General features: G+C 37.9%; 1 protein-coding gene across 1 annotated transcript in view; it reads left to right on the top strand.

The window, feature by feature from the left end:
* Window positions 1-20297, top strand: part of CD2AP (CD2 associated protein) — a 100308-nt gene that overhangs the window by 66739 nt on the left and 13272 nt on the right. Inside the window, exons 9-12 of the mRNA XM_034766625.1 lie at window positions 2804-2840; window positions 3373-3435; window positions 7511-7670; window positions 10999-11141. Coding sequence (XP_034622516.1) covers window positions 2804-2840; window positions 3373-3435; window positions 7511-7670; window positions 10999-11141 — 403 coding nt within the window. The remainder of the gene's footprint in view (window positions 1-2803; window positions 2841-3372; window positions 3436-7510; window positions 7671-10998; window positions 11142-20297) is intronic.

Raw genomic sequence — 20297 nt, 5'->3', positions numbered from 1 at the left:
ATAATAAATGAAACTCTAGCTTTTCTAAGTTAGGTGCATGTGTTTGTACATTAACCATGGTTATGTGAGTGTAAAGATAACAGATTTGCATATGCACATTATACATCTCTGAGCATAAATTAGACAATTTGTGTGCAAATATACACAGATCATTGACTTCAAAAATCCCAATTGGAAGTTTGCTTTCTGTTGCTGTAAAAGGTGATTATATTACACCTTTCTTCTGCTGTATACCCTAAGAGATAACAAATCTATCAGTAGCATAGCATTTAAGGCTATTGTGCACTACAAAGGCATTGCCAATAACAGATAACCTGGCAGAGCCCCCTAATGGAGGAGCAGCTTATCCCAGTGTAGTTTAACCATCTCTGTGAGCGACATTAGCTATATTGGCAAATGACCCATCCTACAAAAAGTAATTTTCCCTCTGCTGATACACTCACCTTTCTTGTCAACTGTTGCGAATAGGCCACTTCCTCCTTAATTGAATTGGCTCGTTAGCACTGACTCCCTACTTAGTAAGGCAACTCTCATCTTTTCATGTGCTGTAATATATATTCTGCTTACTGTTTTTTTCACTCCATGCATCTGATGAAGTGGGTTTTAGCCACGAGCATGTTCTCTAATTGATCAACATTGTAACAACGTTAACCAGGATGACTTTTAAGTGAGGAGTTTCTTTACATCAATATAGCCAGGAAAATATTACGTCTTATAGTGATTTCAAAAAATATTAAGGAAGTTGGCTTTGTTAATTCATAGGACTGTGCATTATCCCAGAAAGTCACCACTCATGTTTCTAGAGAAAAGGCAAACAAAAATTGTCAACAAAACCAAAAAAAAAAACAGGGAATGACTATACCTTGGTGGTTGTGGTTAGCAGCATTTTAAAATAGCATTTCTAATAACATTATCCTCAATGCTAAATTTAACAATAACTCTGTACTTTTGCTACATTTCATTGCTTGGATGATGAATCTGTTGTTGGTCAGGCAGTTTCAGTGCTACTATCTGATGAACACTAAAATGCATGGAATCAGATCTATCCGCCTGCTTTTCTAATAGGCTCTTCACTCTGCAAGTGGTATAAATATTGTAAGTCTTCACTGTTGCACAAAATCTTTAACATAAGCAACTTTCAATATTGACTCATTGCAGCGAAGCTACTGTTAATGTTTAAGATTATATTTTTAAAATATTGATATAAATGTGGAAAACTGAAATATTTATATTTATCCAAGTATACTGTGTTGTGTGCATATGGAGGTTGCCGTACTCAGAAGTTTTACTTGGCATACAAGGTTTCCCTCTAGGACTTTCCTAAAAGCTTTTATAATATTTTAACAACACACTCTCACAATTAAAATCCAGGGAAAATCCTCATACAAAGTGGAGGGAAATCTGTCTATAGCCGGAGCCCCGAGGCCAACAGACGGAGCAGTCAACATGGTGTCTATACTGACACTGTGTCGACCTAATTACATCGACCTAAGCACTATGCCTCTTGCAGAGGTGGAGTTATTAGATCAGTTTAGTGTGCAACTTACATTAGTGGGAGCAACATTGTAGTATAGACACTTACGTCCATTTAACTCTGTAGTAAAGACCAGGCTGTGGGCAGAGCGCTTTTGCTGAGTAGTGTGTAAGCAGGCAGGGGCAGAAGAGAATAGAGAGGGAAGAAGCAGAACAGAGAAGCAGAGACAAAAAGCAAGCTAGCCAATCAGTAGCCTCTGAGCCCAGTGTGGCCGTGGGAAAAGCTAGAGAGAACTTTGAAGTCTGTTGTCTAAAGAGGCTTGGTGTGCTGTAAGCTAAGAAACTGAAACTGTTACTTTTGTTCTTGGTTCCTCCTGCCTTTGGAGAAGCAGGTCTTTGTAAACAGGTATTTCTTTGTTGCAGTTTTGTTTATCACCGATTTCTACTCCCAACTGGAACACCCACAGCGCCCCAAATTTGGACTAGCTGCTCAGGTCCAAAAGGGACAACATTATATTTTAAAGGCTTACTAGAACGTAAACAAACCTAAGACTTCAGTATTTCATAGTCTCAAATTTGATGGGAAATATCCAGGTTAAAAATCACTCATTTTAAAAACAAGAATCTTCAGCTGTGGTATTGTGATACTGCAGTATATTTAAACAGGAAACTTTTTAAACATTCTCTCTCGGTATTTAATCTGCTTGATTTAATTTGTACCTTTCTCTCTACTGGTGCATAAGCAGATGTGTCATTTTAGGTTTAGTTTTTTGAGTTCCCAGGCTGCGATGTTTAGGGTGCAAACACTCCAGGGAATATTTATAGCTTCCCCCACCTAAAAAAACCCTTTTATTGGAACTCAAGAAACAATTAAAATATTTCTTTGATCTTATTTTTTTTAAAACATATTTTTTGTAAAAATTAAATCTTTGGCCAATTTTCGTCTGATTCTTTTAATATTGCTTGGTACAATGTAGGTTTATTAGTATTGCCCTACGGTTATAGTTGTTAAAATGAGTAAGTAAATTGTTTTGGCACTATAAAATGCATAATTTCATTTGTTTTAATTTTTGGCTGTCTGTCCAAGAAGAATTTTGTGTAATTTTTTGAGCAATGGAATGGGACTCAGGAGACCTGCTGGGTGACCTACGATAAGGCACTTCATCGCTCTGTGCCTCAGTTTCCCCATTTGTAACATGGGAATGATACTGAATTTTTTAGTAAAGTACTTTGAGGTCTACTGATGAAAAGTGCTATGAGTTTGCATGTAAGCTGATAAGCAGATGCCAGTCTTTCTATAAAATATATTGATTCTTTATCCTCTTTGCAGAAGCCAAAGAAGCCACCACCTCCTGTTAAAAGTCCAGGTATGTAAAAGTTGCATGCTGATAAATGTATTGACAATCTTTGAGCATTAAAAGGAACAAAAATCACTGCTCTAGAAGCTTCATAAATGCAATGAGAGTTTAGAAACAAGTCATTTTATTCAGTCGTGAAGGAAAGATTTTCTAATTTTAGTGTACCTGTGTAAAGACGTATGTTATGCTCCACATTCACGGTGATGTGGTATGGCAAGAGTTTAAGATGACTTTCCAAACTCAAAAGTAGCTTTGCATTTCTGAGCAGTACAGCAACCCGAAATTCATGCCGGTGACACTATGTATCCTGCTATGTATTTTGTTTGACACATCTGACAGAACCTAGTTCTGAATCTTAGTTTAGAAATATTTTAATACTTCCTCACATCTTTGAGTTTAAATGAATGGTTATACACTATATTACGATCCTTGGCTAGAAGAAACAGTATAAATACAAATAATCATAGGTTATATTTTTAGTGAATGACTAGGATAATTATAGTTGTTTGAGAAATGTGTCCGGTTTTGTTTTTATATTCAGCTCCTAAGCCTGAACTTCCAATAGGAGAGAAGAAGTTTCTTTCTTCTAGACCTGAAGAAAAAGGTGAGACCAGTTTTCTTCACCTTGAAATTAAACTGAGTTCATGTAAAAGAACCAAACAATGTTTAGTTATTTTGTTTTAAGTAAATAAAATACCTGTATTTATTGTATGGGAAAAGTGATTACTTATTGTTGTTTGCTATCATAATTGTTTCTAAAACAATGCAAGTATGTTAAGGTTTTTAGATTAGTGTGTCTGCATTTAAATCTACATATTGTACATTATGATAACACTTAATTTCTTTTGCGGAGTCATTTTCTTAGTCTTGAAATTGCAGTCAGTATGACAGTTTATAATGACCTACTTGCAGTTTTAATAATTTGCTTAAATGCAATTTTGTAATAAATGTGGTGATGTAATTCTTGATAACAATGGATATTTATTAAAATAAATATTTTGGAAATATCAGTTACTGCTCGTATAGAGAATGTTTCACCAAACATGTGAATGGCTTCAATTGAAAGTTTTGTTTGGAAAAAACGCCAAAAGTGTATCTACAACATTGTACTAATGTTATTAATTTGTAGGGGAGATATTGTGATTCTAGACTTCTAGAAGTGAAAATCTCCTATCCTGTAAACACCTAAACCATTCAGTCTTTGTGCAGATTTTATCTTTCAGTGTTTCCGTTTTCACTAATTGTAGAGAAGTTTGCTACTTTACTCACACTACATTTCACGACTTGAAAGCCTCAGAACTCTCTCTCTTCATTAAAAAATTTTTTTTTTTTTTTTTTTTTTTTTAGTCTGAACCAAATGTAATGTTTCTAAAATTCTCCTCTTTGTATTTGGAAAAATTGAACAAGGAACTAAAGGCCCATACAGAATTTGCTTTTATTAGGATAAAGAGAAAACTTCTGACAAATTGCCATTTCTTTCTCTAAGTTTATCTGCTTCATAGGACTTGAAAGAAAAAATGCTATTGTTATAACAGTTTGGCCATATTATATAAAGATACTTTGTAATGCAGCCAATGAACCTTGGCCATAGAATGTGTTCAGAACAGCATTTTCAAATGCATGATTAAGAGTAAGTCAGCTCCATTTGAGTTTTAGCCTTTCTGCACAAATTTTGAATAACCTGCTATGTAAACTACGTATATTCTTTGGAGTAATCCATATGCATGAGTGTTTAGTGAGCCATCTTGCATCTGAATATTATTAGAAAACAAATACTTTTTTTCTTCATTGGACCACATTCTTCCTTTTCCAACTAACTGAAGTCAATAGATTGACACAAGGGCTGAATTTGGTGTCCATTTGGCAGCTAAAATAAACCTGAAAAAACGAATACTTTGTTTTGATTCTGTTTAAGTTGATACTGTTATTAACACTATTAAATTAAACAAGCTACTAGCTGCAGAATAATAGGCCAAGAAGCAAATTATATAGGACATCACATTCTGGGAAATTCTGCATTTTTAAAAATGGAAAGTGAAGTGCAGAGCTGTGCCTTTCTATAGAACTTTCTAAAATGGGTGAAATTCTAAGGCCTGTGTTATCCTGGAGTTCAGACTAGATTATCATAATGGTCCCTTCTATCCTTAAAATCTGTTAAGATAAATAGTAGTAGTGTTTTGCTTTAAATAAACTTCCATTTATATTTGCATTTTCTACCTCTCCTGAAAACATGTACAAATACTGCTAATCATTTTAATAAAATATTAAATTGTGGTGGAATTAGTCCTGTTAAAAATATTAGCTAATATTAATATGAAATTATAAACCTTATTATGAGAGACTAATTAGGCTGTTACAGCCCAAGTCTGTCCTTAATTGGACAAGAATTGGTTAGCTGCTCTTTTATATAAGCAGTATTTTTATACGACTATTGAAAGGACATTTAATGTCATTGGTTACATTTACTAAGAGCAAAAAGTTATCAGTATGGTATTTTCCTTTCCATTATGTAGCATTAACATTTAGCCAACTTTTAGTATCTTTTTCATTGTTTTATTAACTCCAGAATAGTTGTTAGAGTACAGAGTGCTATAGCTTTGTATAGCAAAAGAGACTGATTCCTGTGGTGTGGTGATCTGTGGTAAACAAAGTATTTAGTAATGAATTTTTTTTTCTTGGTTTGTGACAGCCTTCATATTTAGGTTTTGTTTTGTGGAAAAAAGTTCAGATGATAGCATTCTAAACATTGAGGAATATCACATAATAAAAACAAAAATGTCAGAATAGTTGACTCTAATTCATATTTATTTTTTATCAATTTTCTTTTTTAAATATAAAATTATTGATCCAGTTTGGTGACTGGTATTGGTTGAACACAGCGTTGTAGAACTTGTGCTGCCTTTCTTCACTCGTATCACATATATTTGTAATTTCTAAAGTTTAAAATTGTTCAGCCAGCCAGTATACATAGACCAGAAAAAAAAACAAATTAATTAACAAGACTTTTTACACAACACTAAATCTCATAATTGTGTATTTATAATTTAGCAGCACCACGTGGCAAAATCGTGTATTGTCCCATTATATCAGTTACTCCAACTCAGTACCAAAAAAGCGCTGCTGGAGATATGATTCCAATACACTGAGCCTTTTCACTGATTTACTGGTATGCTTCATATCTTGGAATTCTAGTATCTCAGGCCTTCAGAAATTGCAAGAAGGCAGTATTTATAGTAGATTCTGTCATAGGTGGTATCTCACCTAAACACTTCACAATCTTCTATATGTTTATCCTCACACATCCCTGTTGAGGTACTACTGTTACTAAGTGCTACTATCCCCATTTTACAGCTGGGGAACTGAGGCACAGAGAAGGTAAGTGACTTGCCAAAGGTCACACGGAGTCTGTGGCACAGCAGGGAATTGAACCTGAGGCTCCCAAATCTTAGGCTAGCACCTTAACCACTGGAGCCCATTCCCTCAGATACATTATATAGGGTTTGAATTTCTGACCACTTGCATATAAAGCAAGAGACATTCCTCTGCTCTACCAAGCCCCTTTGATTCAGCCTTGTGCAAGGAATCGAGAACTCCTAACTTTAATCCTGTGTATAGGTTTCAACAAGTAACTTAAGGTGTGTCTAAATTGCATTCATGGGGTTTGAATACAGCTCCTGTAGACATACCTGAGCTAACTTTAGTCTAGCTTGCTCAGGTACTGATAGCAGTGAAGCTGCAGCAGCACAGGCTTCAGTGTATGCTGTACAAGCTGTCTAGAACCCTGGGTAATTACTTGGCTTGCAATCCTGTGCTGAAGCCTGCGATGCCGTGGCTTCACTGCCACTGGTACCCGAGCTAGCGAGGTTAAAACTAGCTCGAGTATCTCTGCACGAGCTGCAGTTATATTTCCAATTGCCGTGTGTAAACACCCTGTATCTCTGCCTCTTTTGCCATCTACAGAGAGGGAATAATGCTTAGCTAATGTCACAGGAATGTTGAGGATTATTGTTTAATGCTTGTACAGTGGTTTGAAAATATAGGTACTCCACAAAGTACTAAGTTTTACAGTGTGTGTTTTTCCTCATTAATTGACAAAATCTGAGCATATGGCGATGAAACAATGGAAGTTTAGTTGTCCTGTTTAACTTTCATACATTTGTTTGATATTCAGTTAGTATCACCAGTGTGTATGTAGGAAGACAAGGTCCTTAACCAACAGAATTTGAATCTAAATGCACAAGGAAGTCATCATCCAGAGATCACTCCTGCTCTGTGATGCATGTGTAAAAGAAACAGTGATAAACATCTATATCTTTAGTAGTAGTTGTAATGAACTGATGTAAGGGGAAGGCATTAGACATACAGCAGGAATTCTTGTGTATGTGTGACTGACTAAGCTGTTGTCTGCAGTGCACTAATGAATCACTGACCTATTACCAGGAATATCACTGAAGAAGTTGCATTAAGTGTTTATGCTAACCATATTTATTGTGTGCAGGTGTATAGTTTGTATGTTTAGATAAAAGTAAAAAGTGGAAATGTGCATGTCTCAAAGTGATGCGGCATCAAATCTTCAGGGAAATCATGTCTGATAGCAGCCATTATGATGAAATGCCAAAGTGTCCTAGATAAATTACTCTAATGTATCTAAAAAAAGTTTTTGTGCCTTATTTTGTAAGATGAAAAGGCAGCTCTGGATCAGAAGCCTTCTAAGCCAGTAGCTCCCCAAGTACCACCCAAAAAGCCTGTTCCTCCAAACAAGAATACTAATGTATTTAAAGCTGGGCTTCTGCATCCAAAACGACCAGATAAACCAGTCTTACCATCGCCTGTGTCCAAGTGAGTATATTTTTATTCAATTTTAACCCAATGTAGTAAATAGATTTCGTTGGTTTACGCTTGCATGTGCTTCATTGCCAAACTGTAAAACCTTAATTAATCTGAAAGTGAAAATGTCATAAGGATACACAGTGCTCTATACTTATCAGTGCTTCAGAAATTCTCTGGGTGATGATCAGCTTTACCTTTTGTTAATTTTCTAATTGTCAAGTGACATTTTACTTGAATCAGATAAGAGGGAACCTTGCACCATGACCTGCGTTCTGTGTGGCCCTCTGAATCAGTAAACTGCAGTGCAAGTTTTAAAGCTGCTGCATTCTGTGTAAGTTTTGTCCACAGAAAATGAGTCACTAGTGGTGTTCTGTGGTATGCTGGGTAGAGGAGCCTGTGAGCGTTACACTTAAGAAATGAATTACCACATTGGAGAGAGCCACACATCACTGTGTAAATGACCAAATTTCTCACTTAAGTATTGTCAGTATAACTCCCCACTCCTGGAGCGCACAGGCCCTCGCTGTTGAAGTCATTGTCCTGTAGAAAAGTAGTGACCATTGGGAACAGGTGAGTGAGGTCATATAAGGATGTGAAACTCCAAGATTCCTCCGTTCTTTTCAACTGCCTGAGTGGATTTAAATTCTCTCTGTCTTCCCTTCGTAGTTCATATAGCAGAGTAACAGCAACCACTATTGAAGTTGCATATCAGCCTCTATTCTAATCCTGATTTCTAACCCCTAGTATTAAAGTTTAATTTAGCTTCTATTCTGACCCCCTGATTTTAGTCACTGACAACTTTCTGAAGTTTTATTTTTTCAGACTGAAATTTTTCCATGCCTGGTCTCTGCCAGATGAGGTGACATTTTTTTGTCAGTTTGAATAAAAACAAATCAGCTCTTTTTGCAGTGTAAGGAGAGTGTGAGAAAAAACACTGTCCCATTGTAACCAAACCAAAAAGTCTTGTGATCTTTTATGAACAACTTTAAGTCTTGTAGGAGATGGGCTGTCTCCTGCTTCTCTCCTGAAGATACATCTACACTTATGGTGGCATACGGAGTACAGACACAGACCCCAACTAGCACGGGTATAAATAGCAGTGTAGATAGTGAGGCACAGCTTAGGCAAGTAAAGTGCCCTAAGGTATATACCCTACATAGCTGTCCGCACTCCCAAGCGGTACCTCCCACGTCTACACTGCTATTTTTAGCAGTGTAGTGTTCCACGGCTAGTGCCTTTCCCTGTCACGGGGAAAGGTTCTGGCAGGGGGAGGCAGCGAAAAGTCTCTGACAGTGTGAAACAGCTCTGGCAGTTCCCGCTGCTTCTCCCCTGTTAGAGTCTTCCTTGCCGCAGTGAAAGCCTGTGGCAGTGGGGAGCTGCTGGAGTCTTTTTCACTGGTCTCCCTCCCCGCCCATCAGAGCATTTCATTGCCGCATGTGGTTACGCAGCACAGTGACAAGCGTGAGCTCAACCTGCTTTCACTATGGAATGTAGCGGCTGTGTCGTGTCTGTACTCAACATGCCATTGTAAATATAGATAAGGCATAAGATGCCTGGGACAGGTCACTCTTCCTTGGTATCTAGCCATACCGTGCGTTATTCATGCACTATTGCAATTTTCTTTGCACATCAGGGGAACTGATGCTCAGTTCAGGACCGCAGTCCTACAGTCATTGTTTAACTAGTTCTCTTCAAACCTGACTCCTCAGAGTAGCAGTTAATCTCTCAGGAATGGAGATCTTGAAGAGAGGGTACTAGCCAGTTTTAATAATTGGATCTTTGAGTAGATTGTCAGTGTAGATCCCCATTCACCATCCTTCTGTGCTGTAGGTTCTAAATGGAAGAAGCTAACAGACGTGTAGGCCACAGCTCTGTACATAACTTCACACTGAAGGTTTGATTCTGTGAGATTGCATGTAGAAGTTCCCAATGAAAACAACAAGGAGTCCGGTGGCACCTTAAAGACGAACAGATTTATTTGGGCATAAGCTTTCGTGGGTAAAAAACCTCACTTCTGCATAATGCAGATGCATCTGAAGAAGAGGGTTTTTTACCCACAAAAGCTTATGCCCAAATAAATCTGTTCGTCTTTAAGGTGCACCAGACTCCTTGTTGTTTTTGTGGATACAGGCTAACACGGCTACCCCCCGATACTAGGTTCCCAATGGTTACTTCTTTGAGCGCTCTGGCTTTCATGTAGCAGATGCATTTGCAATCCAAGAGTGCAGTTCTATACTGTTAATCTCCAGAGGGCCACCCATTCTTGGCTAGATATTGACTTAATATTTCAGCAGACTTCAAGATTTATTGTTTTATAGGTAAAGTATAAAACAAAAATGTTTTTCGTTTTTTTGGGTAACAGTTGGTATTGGTCAGAATTCCAAAGGGGATATATATGTATTGACAAATAATAAATTGTGACCAGAGAATTTTAACGTTCTTATGACTGAAAACATCCACAGCTGCTCAATATTTGACACTATCCTGAGTGAATGGGAGAAGAGAAGGCAACCCTGCTGCAATAATAATCCCCATGTAGAGAAATGGGGAAATGAGTATAGAGACACATTTTACAGGAAAGGGAACTAGTAACCTACGTTTAACCTGTCAAACTGTTCAATTCACACAGCTTCCTAAGAAAGGAACTTTTACCTTTAGCTGCAAGATGCAGTTGGAAGAGCTGCAAAGGAATGGCTCATCTGTTTACTTTTGGTTCTAGGATGCAGGAAAATCTAGGAGTCTTTCACTGTCAGAACAGTAATAAAAGGTGTAGAGAGACTATCCAAGGTTAGAATAAGGACCATCTATACAGGATATTTAACAACATGTAACCACCCATTCTAGTCCATTAAGAATGTTTTTAAAGGAAAAAAAAAGAGGGTAATGGACCCTTCATACCTCACCTCTGAATATTTCTGAAGTGGAGATATTGTTGAAGATGGTGTTCAGCGTTCTTGTCTTTTGTTTTGTTGCATTGTACTATAGCATTTTTTGTGCAAAGGGTTAGATTTGTTCATACAGTGTACCTAAATGGTGATAAAATATTACCAAATGATGTCTTGAAGTATGCATGTGGAACTCCCACTGAAAGCCCTGCACATATCTGGAGGGCAGATTTTTGGCCAGAAGAGTCCTAACAGAAGTAAATATGTTTGACTAGCACAACATTGATTTTATTTGTCTGTCTTGGTGTGAGAGCCAGTCTGTGAAATCCTTTTTAAATCTAAATTCTTAAAGAACGGGAAACACTGACATTTTCCTCTCTGATTTTAACTCTTAATATGTTTTTGAATTATGACAGGTTTCAAATTCAGACTGCCTGTTTATTTCTTTACAGATCTAATGGGGAAGTGGTTTCCCTTCGACCGAAATCTGAAATTGAGCCACTAATAAAACCAAAGTTAGATTCTGAACATTTACCGCTTAGACCAAAATCAGTAGAGGTAGATTCAGTTGCAGTAAAGAGCTCTAAAGAACCAGGTAAGATGAAAAACAAATGAAAATACTGTACTGTAGAGCTTTTCTGAGCCTTTTCTATTTAGACAGGGATACCCTCATGGTATTAGAATAAACTTATATTGAAGTATACACATGTTAATATTTAGTGCAAGAGCAGTTACATGTGTTAGGGAATACAATTTTTTAAATAGTTACTGCTGATAGCTCTTTTGTGTAACTGGGAAAAATAATGTACAGTATTTATCAGGCTAATATGCATAGAACTGATAAGACCTTACTTTGTATTGGGTTAGCTAGAAAAAATGAACACCTGTATAGTGGCTTCCTTTTTTCAATTAAAGGGATATTTTTGTCATTGCCTGACCTTTATAAAAAGATTCCTTTTTTCTCTCTGTCGTTTTCTGTGCACCTTCCTGCTGTTTTTGCACATAGAATAACTTTTAATGAACCTATTTCATATTTTTACTACTGTTCATAACATTCATTTATAGTTTTTGTGGAGTCTAGTTGACAACTTTTGTGGCTAGCTCCTTCATTAGTGCTTTACAATTTTTGAATTTGAGTATTTTGTGCTCATGAAAATGAACTAACTCTTGTTAGATGCACCTTGATCTTAATCTGACTTGCAGTTCTACCCCTGTCTAATGAGAACTTCAAGTATTGCCCAGAACCAACAACTTTCTGGACAGATGCTATGCAAGCTCTCCCAACATAACTGCTACTAATACATTCCTTCCTTGTCAATAACATCACTGTGTGCCTCCTATTCAGAGGTTGCCTGTTCTGTTAAACTGGATGGTGACTTTTGTGATCTTGTGCAAACCTTCATGAGGGGGACTAGTTTTAAGAACACACAGTTCTTCTGTACATCTGCTTATACCAATTTTTAACACTGGCCTCTAAATGTGAAATTTTCTAGTGCATTAAACCCACATGGTCTCAACCCAGGGTGACATCTTGGACATGAGCCTTTAGAGATGTGTAACGGAAATAATTACTCCATTTCCAAAATGTGTAACTTCCCACCCAAATTGCACTGAACTAAGGTGTGGGGTGGAGAATGTTCAATTTTGGACTACAAGTTTAAGGGTCATTACCTCATGGCTCTACAGGCTATACATGGGAGCTTTTTTCAATGAAAAGGGGAGGCTTCCAGTTTCCCGTTAGGATGTGGAGCACTTGCTTCTGTGCCTGCTGGATTCTGAGATGTGACTTTGAAATCATGACTTTTGTATAGAAAAGATAGTTACAATATTTTTAGTGGATTAGTTCTATTAGTTAGTCATTCTCCCTCTGAACGTTGAACAGTTGAACTTAGTGTATAATAAGGCACCCTAAGAATATTGCAAGTAGTACCCACAAAAATGCTTAATATGTTCCAAATTATTTCTAAAATAGTTCTTTTTCTATGTTAAATGTGGTGCATATAGAGAATAGATGATGTGGCATCGCTTAAAAGTTTTATTTGGATTGCGACAGTGAAGTGACTTAATCAGTTTCTGGTTAAGATTGGGACTTCAATAAGCGTAAACTGAACAAAGCTTTTTTTTTTCAGGCAAGAATGAATTAATGTTAGTAGGTTGGTAGATGAAATGACTGAGATACTAGCCCCTTTGCTTTAAAAGTGTGCCAGAAACCTGTTACTCAGGTTTCCTGTTTGGGGGTTGTATTAGATCTTGTGCTGTTCCTACATGGCCAAGTAGCAGATGTGGCCAACAGCATGTCTTTCTGTCATCTTTAGGTGAGGAGAATGTGATGCTTTTGTTCAGATGTAGATCTTCCCTACAGTTATCCTTGCCTTTGTCACCCTGAGACTAGAATAATTCACTGCACTGAGTCAGGTCCTGTTCACTGATGCCATTGGCTGTGTATTAGATATAGCTTTAAGGTTTTGACATAGGACCTTAAGAACATAAGAACAGCCGTACTGGGTCAGACCAAAGGTCCATCTAGCCCAGTATCCTGTCTACTGACACTGGCCAATGCCAGGTGCCTCAGAGGGAGTGAACCTAACGGGTAATGATCAAGTGATCTCTCTCCCGCCATCCATCTCCACCCTCTGACAAACAGAGTCTAGGGATACCATTCCTTACCCATCCTGGCTAATAGCCATTAGTGAACCTCCATGAATTTATCCAGTTCTCTTTTAAACACTGTTATAGTCCTAGCCTTCACAACCTCCTCAGGCAAGGAGTTCCACAAGTCAGCAGAGGCACTCAAGCTTGCAGTACCCTGATTTCAGAGAGAGGGCGTTTGGTGTAGGATCCACTCCATGACAGCTCTTCAATGTACTCCCCATCTTACTGGTACATCAGGGCAGGCATTTGATGACTTTCAGTGAGCACTGCAAGGCTCATGTATTTTGTGGGGGTTTAAGGAAGAGAGTGGATTGATGATGATTTGGAGAAAGTGGCTGTTGAATGTTAGTGATTTGTGGATAGGATTGATAACGGTGGGACATGCCTTTTTATTTCATGGATGTTTATTCTTTAGTGTGGGTGCATGTTTCCTTTGAGAGAGAACTAAAAGTGTAGTTTTGGGTGGCTGGCTTTGTGCCGTCATGGTTCTGTCATGTGGGTTTTCATTTATCACTTTTTGTGCATATTTGAGCTTGCTCGGAAGACTGGGCACAGATTGACATGCATTCAGTGTGCTGATGACATTGAATCGATCCTTCCCTTTCATCCAACTGATAGGGAGCGATTCTCTTTCTCTGTGTATGGTAGTGATTAGAGCTCTGATAAGATGGGCAGGCTGAGGCCAGGTGAAACAGAGGTTGTCATGTTATGTTTGGGGAAGCAATTGGACAATATGACAAAGATTGTCACCCATTGATTGAAAGTGTGTCCCCGTCTTGTGTCAGCTGAGCATTCACTTTGTGAATCCTGTTAAACCCCTTGTCGTCGCTAGGCAGCTATATAACAGAATTGAGAAGAATGGCTTTATTCCCTCCCATGTGGGAAGGAAGTTGTAACCCTTTCGCTCAGGCCTGGACTATGTTACAGGCCTCCAGGGTTCTGTTGCTTGAAGTTTAGGCAATTGCAATGCACCCTGTGGGGATCTGCATGGGGATACTGAAGTTGGGGCAGAAAGTGGTGAGCACATGGCACCAGTGCTCCGGGATTTGTATTAGTTGCCTGTTGGTTTCTGGATGGAGTTTAAGAAGTTGATTCTGATCTATAAAACCCAAATGGGATGGGTGATGGGATTAGAGCAAGGATCTGTGGATTTTTATTTGGCACAACTAGTTTTTGTGGGAGCTGAAGAAATTCTAGTTTTTGTGGACGGCAGAGAGATTGTTGGTTTGCTGTTGCTAACTTTATCTTGATATTCTTAATTATCTATCAAGGCTACCCACAGGCTGGAGTGTAGGCATTTTGTGCTTACATATTGAAATCAAAGCACAAGATTTTTTAAATTTAATTACCTATTTTGAATAAGAGTAGAGTAAAAACATAAGTTAAAAGACTTCTCCTAGGTAGTATTAAATCACCAATGTCTCATGAAAAAAGCCTTCAAAAGTGATATTGTATCAGCCTGAAATGAAGGTAGGTCCCAATCCTTCAACTGCCTCACTATGAACACAGGGCAACTGCTTGCATGGAGTCAGTTACAAGATCAGGATCTTGTATTGTAAATGCACATACACTGATTCTTAAGGCTTGTCAGTTTTACCTAAGATAAATAGATACGGTTAACTCAAAGTTTGGTATGTCCCCTTAAAGATCTTATATGTAGATGTGTTAGCCGAATGCCAAATCGCAAAGCAATGTGATAGATTTATTGGGTACCTTGGTTTGATCCACATCATCTGCTTTCTACCTACTGAACCCTGTGGAAATACCTCTAACACTGTACATTTCTGAGCAACTTCAAAAAGCTGCGCGCCCCCCCCCTCCCCCAAATAAAAAATGAAGTGCCACAAACTGTTTGCATATTTCAGAGGAGGAGAATTTTCTCACTGGGGGGGGGAATACCCCTTTCTGAAACCCCACAACAGGCAAGATTCACCTCTGCACTTTTATAGGCCAGTATGTTTGAACTCATATTAAATAAGATACTTGACAGGAGTAGGAAGATTAGTCCCAATAAATATTTTCCAAACTCTCTCAAACCTCCATAAAATAGGTTTTATGTAACGTGTGTAACAGGCAGAGTGCATGGTGGCAAAGTGTGGCATAAAGGTTTTATCCATGGTTGCTTGGAATGACCTGCATAACTCATTCATGGCTTTACCGCTAGCATGTAATGCAGTCATCCCAACTCACACCAGTGAAACCTATAAACCACACCACTGAAATTTCAGTATGTACTTCACTGCTATGGAAGTACCTATTAATGCTACAAAAACTGGGGCTGTGTAATGTCAAACACTTCAGTTGTCTGTGTCAATTTTAAGATTATTTTGTTAATCTTATAAGAGTCATGGTAAATAGAAATTGCAACACATGGCTTCACAGCCCTAAGAGATGTCCTGTCTTCAGGTCAGATGACCCAAGCTTTGCTTTTCTAGTTAGTGTGTTATCACAACTTATTGGTGTGATTTCACTGAAGTGAATGCACAGAGGATGAAGTTTTATCAAAATCACTAATCTTCCTTGTATCTCTCTAACTGGTTTGTAGCCATTTTAACTACCAGTCTTGTTTCTGGTCGTATAGGGTCTCAGAATACTTACTTAAATGAAAAATATTTGTTGGGCCCGATTTTTCAGAGGTACTGACCTCAATGGTACGCTGCTGTTCAACACCTCTGAAAATCATGCCTGTTGCTATTAGCTCAACAATAAATACTTCAGAGATCATATTTGTGAAGACTTCTGAACACCACTTGATGATTTATTTGAAAAGGACAGTAAAAGTTTGCCCCCTCGATTAGAGAGAGTTAAACCAAGAATGCAACAGACTGAAAACAAAGAGTGATTCTGTGTGTTTGAGACCTGAAGGTATAATAATATAGGTAATGCTAATATGCTGAACATGTGAAACAATTCTGTTCCTTCTACAAATGTTTCTTTTTCCTGCTTTGTAAAATATTTTTTTTTTTTTTTGGTTCAGAATCTTTTTTCTAGACATTCCTCTCCTTGACTTTTCTTTCCAGATTTTGTTTCCTATCCTGTTTGCCATGTTTCCCTTCTTACGTGTCAGGAAATTACCCTACCCTTCTCCATTTTGGTAAGATAACATTATATAAGGAAATCCAAACACTGTGTGTCATACCAGTACATGCACGTAGCCTTTTCTTTTTGGCAGCTCAGAGTTAATTTTCATTTGCAGTTGTATATAATAAAATTTGGTTTTTGTTTTAAAATGCTTTTGTTTGTTTTGGGTGCAGATTTTCCTTAGCTAGCAGACAAGAAGTATTTACCTTTAAATGCATTTTTAAAAAATTATGGGATTTCATAAAGTGTGCAAATATTTACACACAATTATTTAACCTGTCAGGTGAGGCCCCAAATACAGTTTTTTGAAATGGGATTACATTTAATATTGATCACATTTCTGATGCGGCTGGGGTGGATGGCTTTACTGCATCTTTGCACACACAAAATATCATCTGATTTTCAAGTCTGCTATGCACACTGATGGTTTTTTGTTTTGTATTTTTTAATTTTTGTATATTAAGTCTTAGAAACAAGTCTTTATAATTTACCCTGTTGGCTTCTTGTACTATAAAACTGTAATATATTGTGTTTTAAAAATTGAGTGAAATTACCTCCCATAACATGTAAACATTCCTCTGATTTCATTTCCAATGATTTGCAGTGTGCCATTTGTTTCTCCATACTTAATTATAGTTAACTTTAAAATCATTTATTTTTCATGGTTGAAGTCTTAATATTCTGGGTTTTATGATGATTGTCTTCTAATCTTTTGTGGGGATGAAGTTTAGTCTAAAAGGGTGAAAGACAGCGCAAACAGTTGTCTATCTCTTCTTGCTGTGGTATGAATGTGGGGTTTCCTCATTTCATATAATTGCAGTGTAGCTAACTCTGGCAGCTTCAGGGGATTAATTCACCTCTTCATTCACCTCTCATTTTGTTGTTGTGCCGTGTGGTTCTTCAGACAAATGGAAATAATATATGCCAGACCACTGGACACTGTCACTACCAAAATTCACCAACTACTGCTGGATACATTGTTGACTGCCATTTTTCTGACCTGACTGACTCTTTTTCTATTTTATTATATGCTTTGTCCCAACTTGCTCATGACCCTGCTATAATGTACAGCTCCAGATTTAGGTAGTGGTAGGTGTTCTCAGTAGGCTGCTTTCTCTATCACAGCCACCTGAGGTTAATTGAACCTTCTGGTCTCTTTGGCAAAATGTTAAAGCCTTCAACCTTTGATCCAGCAGATGTATGAAAATTAGAGTTCTTTTTTGACATTGTAGTACTCTTTTTGCTAGATGAAGTCTTAAAAGCCCACATAATAACTGGAAAACAGGTCCTTGATAAACAATTCATTTACAATTAAAACTAATACAGAATAGGTGAAATTTTGGCCGCCTTGAAGCCCATCAAACTCCCATTGACTTCCATGGGGTCAGGATTCACCCATTATACATAATATTATACAAAGGTAAATAAAACCTCTTGCATCAAGTCCGTCATCGTCGTCATCATCGTCATCATCACTACTCCCATAACCGCATTGGTCGTTGGGGCACCATCACTGATGAGCAATCAGCCAATTGTCCCCACCCCGATGATTGTGTGTCAGTGCTTGAATCTCCGCGAAGTCCATTCCTGTCAACTCTTTTATGTTGTCAATCCATCTCTTCTTCTGTCTATCTCTTCTTCTCTTCCCCTGTACTGTCCCTTGGAAGATGATCTTGGATAGGCCAGAACATCTTGTTACGTGGCCATACCACTTAAGCTTGCGCTTCTTCACGGTTGTCAGGAGGTCTTCATATGACCCAGCACATTGGGTGATGATGTTGCAGACCTCTTCATTAGTGATGTGGTCGAAGTAGGAGATGCCCAGGGTTTTACGGAAGTATCTCATCTCTACTACCTGTATTTTCCGTTCAAGTTCTGCCGTAAGGGTCCATGTCTTGCTCGCACACAGAAAAAATTGAGATGACCAATGCGTGCAGCAGTTTGTTTGGATTCTAGGGAGATGTTCTTATTTCTCCAAATTGGCTTTAGCTTTGCCACTGCTACTGTCGTTTACGCAGTTCTTGCCAGAATTTGAATAGAGAGCTCCCTTTGTTGTTTGTATTGTGATAGCACTACATTACACTTTGCACTTTACTGAGGTGTAACAACAGTCTGTCCCAAAGAGTTTACAGTCTTAAAGCAAAGAAACAGTTCTACGGATCATCCCAGTACTTCCATAATGTACCACAGGCAACAGGTGCAGCCTTGGACTCTGTTTCTCCCAAGTCTTCATGAAATATTGCTCTCTGGACACAGATGAGTCTCTTAAAACGTCAGTGCCTAGCATGTGACTCGACCATGGGAGACAGGCTGGCATCCTTCACAATATATGAAGTAATTCAGTTTGTGCACCTCTTTAAGCTTACTGCTCCATGGTTCCTCCTTCCTGCTGCTCCCACAGGCAAAAGGAAACTTCCTGAGACAGGAAGAATATATAAATACCATATTTTAGTCTTTCTTCCTCCTCAATGTTACTCTAATATATAACTAACTAACTAACGGAGGCCCAGGTTTACTTTTTAACACAGGTTTCTGCTCTGAGATTAGGTGGACCATTAAGAATACGAAGGTGTCTCCTTGATAGCTACTGCAGGACATTTAGCAAATTGTATACTGTATTGTACCTGACCTTTTTATCTTGTGGCCATCCTTTTCTTCTCAAACTGCTCTCTGCATCAGTCTCCTTACACCCGTTACTCTGTCCTTTCCGCACCTCTCAGATTTCTCCTTCCATTTCTCACCACTCATCTCTGTTCCCTTTACATCTACTTTTCCTTTTTGTTGCCAGCATTAATATACATTTACAAAGGGTGATAGGTGCCCTTAAAAATCCCTTAGTAGAATTTGTCCAGTTTAGCCAAGCAACAACTAAAAGGAGGGATAGGCAAGTCGAGATATCTGAAAAGTGTAATCACCAAGAGGAAGCAAAATTTCTTAAGGATATACAAAGATGTGTAGCTAAAAGTAATGGAAAGACACTTCAGTTGGTTTAAATGTTCAGGGAAAATTTCTAATAGTGAGATCTCAAGTCTATGAATGCCCCATCACTTGAGCCATTTGAAATTCTCCTGGATAAAACACTAAAGTACTATAGAAAGACCCCCAATAGGTCTTTTCCATCTATGATTTCTATGATACTTAGAGCTTGAAGATTGATGAGGAAATCTGGAAGGATAATGTAATAAATAGGGAATGAAGTTAAATATTAGCTGCTGATCTGCCAAATGCATTATGATGTATCGAAGTTATATGATGCGGAACCAAAAACACTGTGTGTGTATTGACTTGCATTCAAGTCCATATCAAGAGTTGACTGTAGAGATGAACATTAACAGATGGTAAATTTTAACCAAAGTGGAAGTCAGTATGTATTATGCAGATATCTTACAAATCAAAATACTCTTTTGTAATACATGACATATAATATTGTGATAATGATGTTTAAGTGCTTTACAAATGCTTAAGCCTGACTACACCCTTTTCAGATTGGTACACTGAGAGGTTAATTAATCCGTAGCCACACAGTGGATAAACTAGCTTTAACTACTTCAGTTTTAGCACTCTAAAATAATTTGCTTGTACTGTTAAATGGTGTTTTGTCCTAATGGATATTTGTGTCCCTGGGGTGTAAATAGTTGACACTTATCTCAAGGAGCAAGGAGGAGTCAAAGAATGCAGGGAAACAATACTTAAATTACCAGGTTCTTTATGTAGTGTCACAAGCACAGGCAGATTCACACCTAACATGAAAAGATGTCCAAGCTAGCAGAAAGTGAAAATAAATGAAACACTTAGAATGTTTGACTACAAATCTCTCGGACGCTTGCAGCTTGTCTGTAGACAAGTTATTTATTGTGCGTATAAAGCCTGCTGAAATTGAAGGTGAGAGCTAACAGGAGCCATTTTTACAACTAGATGTACACATTTAAGCAGGTTTAACATGAGTGAATGTATGCCACCTATTTTATCATTCCTCTTGAGACCCTTAGTAGTGACTTAAAACTTTCTACATTACTTC

The sequence above is a fragment of the Trachemys scripta genome, chromosome 3, assembly GCF_013100865.1.
Source record: "Trachemys scripta elegans isolate TJP31775 chromosome 3, CAS_Tse_1.0, whole genome shotgun sequence".
Lineage (NCBI taxonomy): Eukaryota > Metazoa > Chordata > Testudines > Emydidae > Trachemys > Trachemys scripta.
The sequence above is the reverse complement of the archived record's forward strand: the minus strand, read 5'-3'. Positions and strand labels throughout refer to the sequence as shown.